This window comes from Carica papaya, chromosome 3 (assembly GCF_054855325.1).
Source record: "Carica papaya isolate Zhongbai chromosome 3, ASM5485532v1, whole genome shotgun sequence".
Lineage (NCBI taxonomy): Eukaryota > Viridiplantae > Streptophyta > Magnoliopsida > Brassicales > Caricaceae > Carica > Carica papaya.
In genome coordinates this window covers 33,290,848-33,293,000 of record NC_142311.1, presented here as the reverse complement: position 1 = coordinate 33,293,000, position 2,153 = coordinate 33,290,848, and the positions used below count along the sequence as shown (strand labels likewise).

Genomic DNA, 2,153 nt, shown 5'->3' with positions numbered 1-2,153 from the left:
TTGCTTTTGGTTTTCTATACCCTTCTATTATCATTCAACCAAACAATTGATGACCCATGACCACAAATAATACTTGTTTATACTTTTTTTCCAATAATAAAATAAAGTACCAAGAAAGTATTGGGATTTCTTTTCTAAAAAACAAACATAAAATATTTTCACATGGCAAGCTTTAGCCAACAAATGAGGGCCCCTTAATAGTTGGCAAATTGTAACCACCCATTCAACATGCACTTTATATATATATATATATATATATATATATCAGAAGCCCTTACATATATATTAGATATGCATATATATATATATATATATATATCTAGATCCACTCCATCACATTCATTATTAATTCCATCTCCATATATTTTCTGCATTATTATACTTCTTTTTTCTTTTCATGGACGTCCAAAGTCTCCTCCACCCGCTCTTAACTACCTCCTCCACCGCCACAACCGCCACCTCCGAAGACGACGATGCTCAGAAGATCATCACTAAATATTTCTCGTCAACTTCAGCTTTCATTCTCCGAATACTTCTGATTACTTCCATAGCCTTAATCTCTGTATGGGCAAGCCTTGAAGCATCAAAAGGCTTCGAAATCGCCATAGTCAACGACCCTACACTCTCTCCAGCCGCTCAAAGCTTCCATCTTTTTTATGTATCAAACGACAAGGTAACCAGAATTCTACTCAACGCCAGCTCCTTCGTTGAGAACATTCTCTACAACGTTTCTCCATATGATCCCAACCAAACCAAGAAGCAAGTCCGCCGTGTCACCCTCAGTCTAGCTCCCAACACCACCTACATGGCCCAAAAGGTTACGGTTCACGCAACCAAAAGCGACGACTTTTTAATCAGTCTGAGCCCGTCGGTAATGGCAGAAGCTGACGTTCAATACGCCGTCGTATCAGCGCTGATACGAGCCGTGGCTCGGATATGGGTATGGGACGGCGAGTCCAGAGCTCCGCCGAGGCTGGTCAATGGCATGGTGGAGTACATAGCCAGTGCGGCTGGTTTTGGTAATCATGGCCGTGAGTTGCCGGGTTTGGGTGGTGGGTGTTGGGATGATAAGGACCCCAGGTCTGTGGCGGAGTTTCTGGACTACTGCGAGAGGAAGAAGAGAGGGTTCATCCAACGGTTGAATCAAGAGATGAGAAGAGAGTGGGATGATCGGACGGTGGATATTGCTTTGAGAACGAGAGCACATCGTATGTGTGATGCATATAAGAAATCATACGGAATGACAAGATGATGAGATGATGCATGGATCATGGGTACGTACATGATGATATAATTATTTTATGGTCATGATACGGCCATGTTTTTGTGGGACACTGATCGCCACATGCTATATCTGATTTCTGTGGTGGTGTTATGTCTTTTAATGTAATATAAATCTATACATATGTATATTTATATATATGTAATATTATAATTCGGGTTTTATTACATGAAATTTATTAATTGTGGAATCCCATGTGCCATTGATGATGATGATGATGATGATGATGATGATGATGGTCAAGAGGACATGGGGTACATGATGATGATGATGATTTTGCTTGGACCAACCACATCATGTACATATAATTCCCTTGGCTTGTTTAACTCCCCCTTTGAAATTGAAGATGCATGTACTTTTTTGATGTAATTATAAGTATTTTCAAGGGTATATGCAAGTTAATTTAGCAGTTAAATTATGTATATAATGCATATGTATATACAAAAAATGTACCATAGTCCCTAGATAAAAAAACTCACTATATATATATATACATACATAATTAAACATGATGTTAAGAACAAATTATTACTTTAAATTATTAATACTATAAGTTAATTGGGTTAATTTAATCAATTAATTCAAATTTCTAGATAACCTATATATATATATGTATATATTTTGTTTTTGTGAGAATAACATCATTAACCATAGATTAATCATTGGTATCACCATCCACATGAAGCAAAGAATTGATTAATCTCATAAATTAATATCTAAAATTCATCAATAGGTTGCAAGTTTCTTGTGTTATTAGGAAGTTTAAATTTTTTTTAATTAAGTTAAATGTATAACTTATTATATTCAATTAAAAAAAATCTATATTTTGAATCTATTATTATTATTTTTTTAAAATAAAATAAAATATTAT

The 2,153-nt window shown here is 35.3% G+C and overlaps 1 protein-coding gene across 1 annotated transcript; it reads left to right on the top strand.

The window, feature by feature from the left end:
- Positions 1–316: 316 nt before the first annotated feature.
- LOC110815086 (Plant basic secretory protein (BSP) family protein) lies at positions 317–1,697 on the top strand. Its single transcript, XM_022042742.2, has one exon. The coding sequence runs from the start codon at positions 398–400 to the stop codon at positions 1,250–1,252; it is 855 nt and encodes a 284-aa protein (XP_021898434.1). The 5' UTR covers positions 317–397; the 3' UTR covers positions 1,253–1,697.
- Positions 1,698–2,153: the final 456 nt, after the last annotated feature.

Coding starts and splice junctions, on each gene's coding strand:
- LOC110815086 (XM_022042742.2), top strand. CDS start 398: ATGGACGTCCAAAGTCTCCTCCACCCGCTCTTAACTACCTCCTCCACC.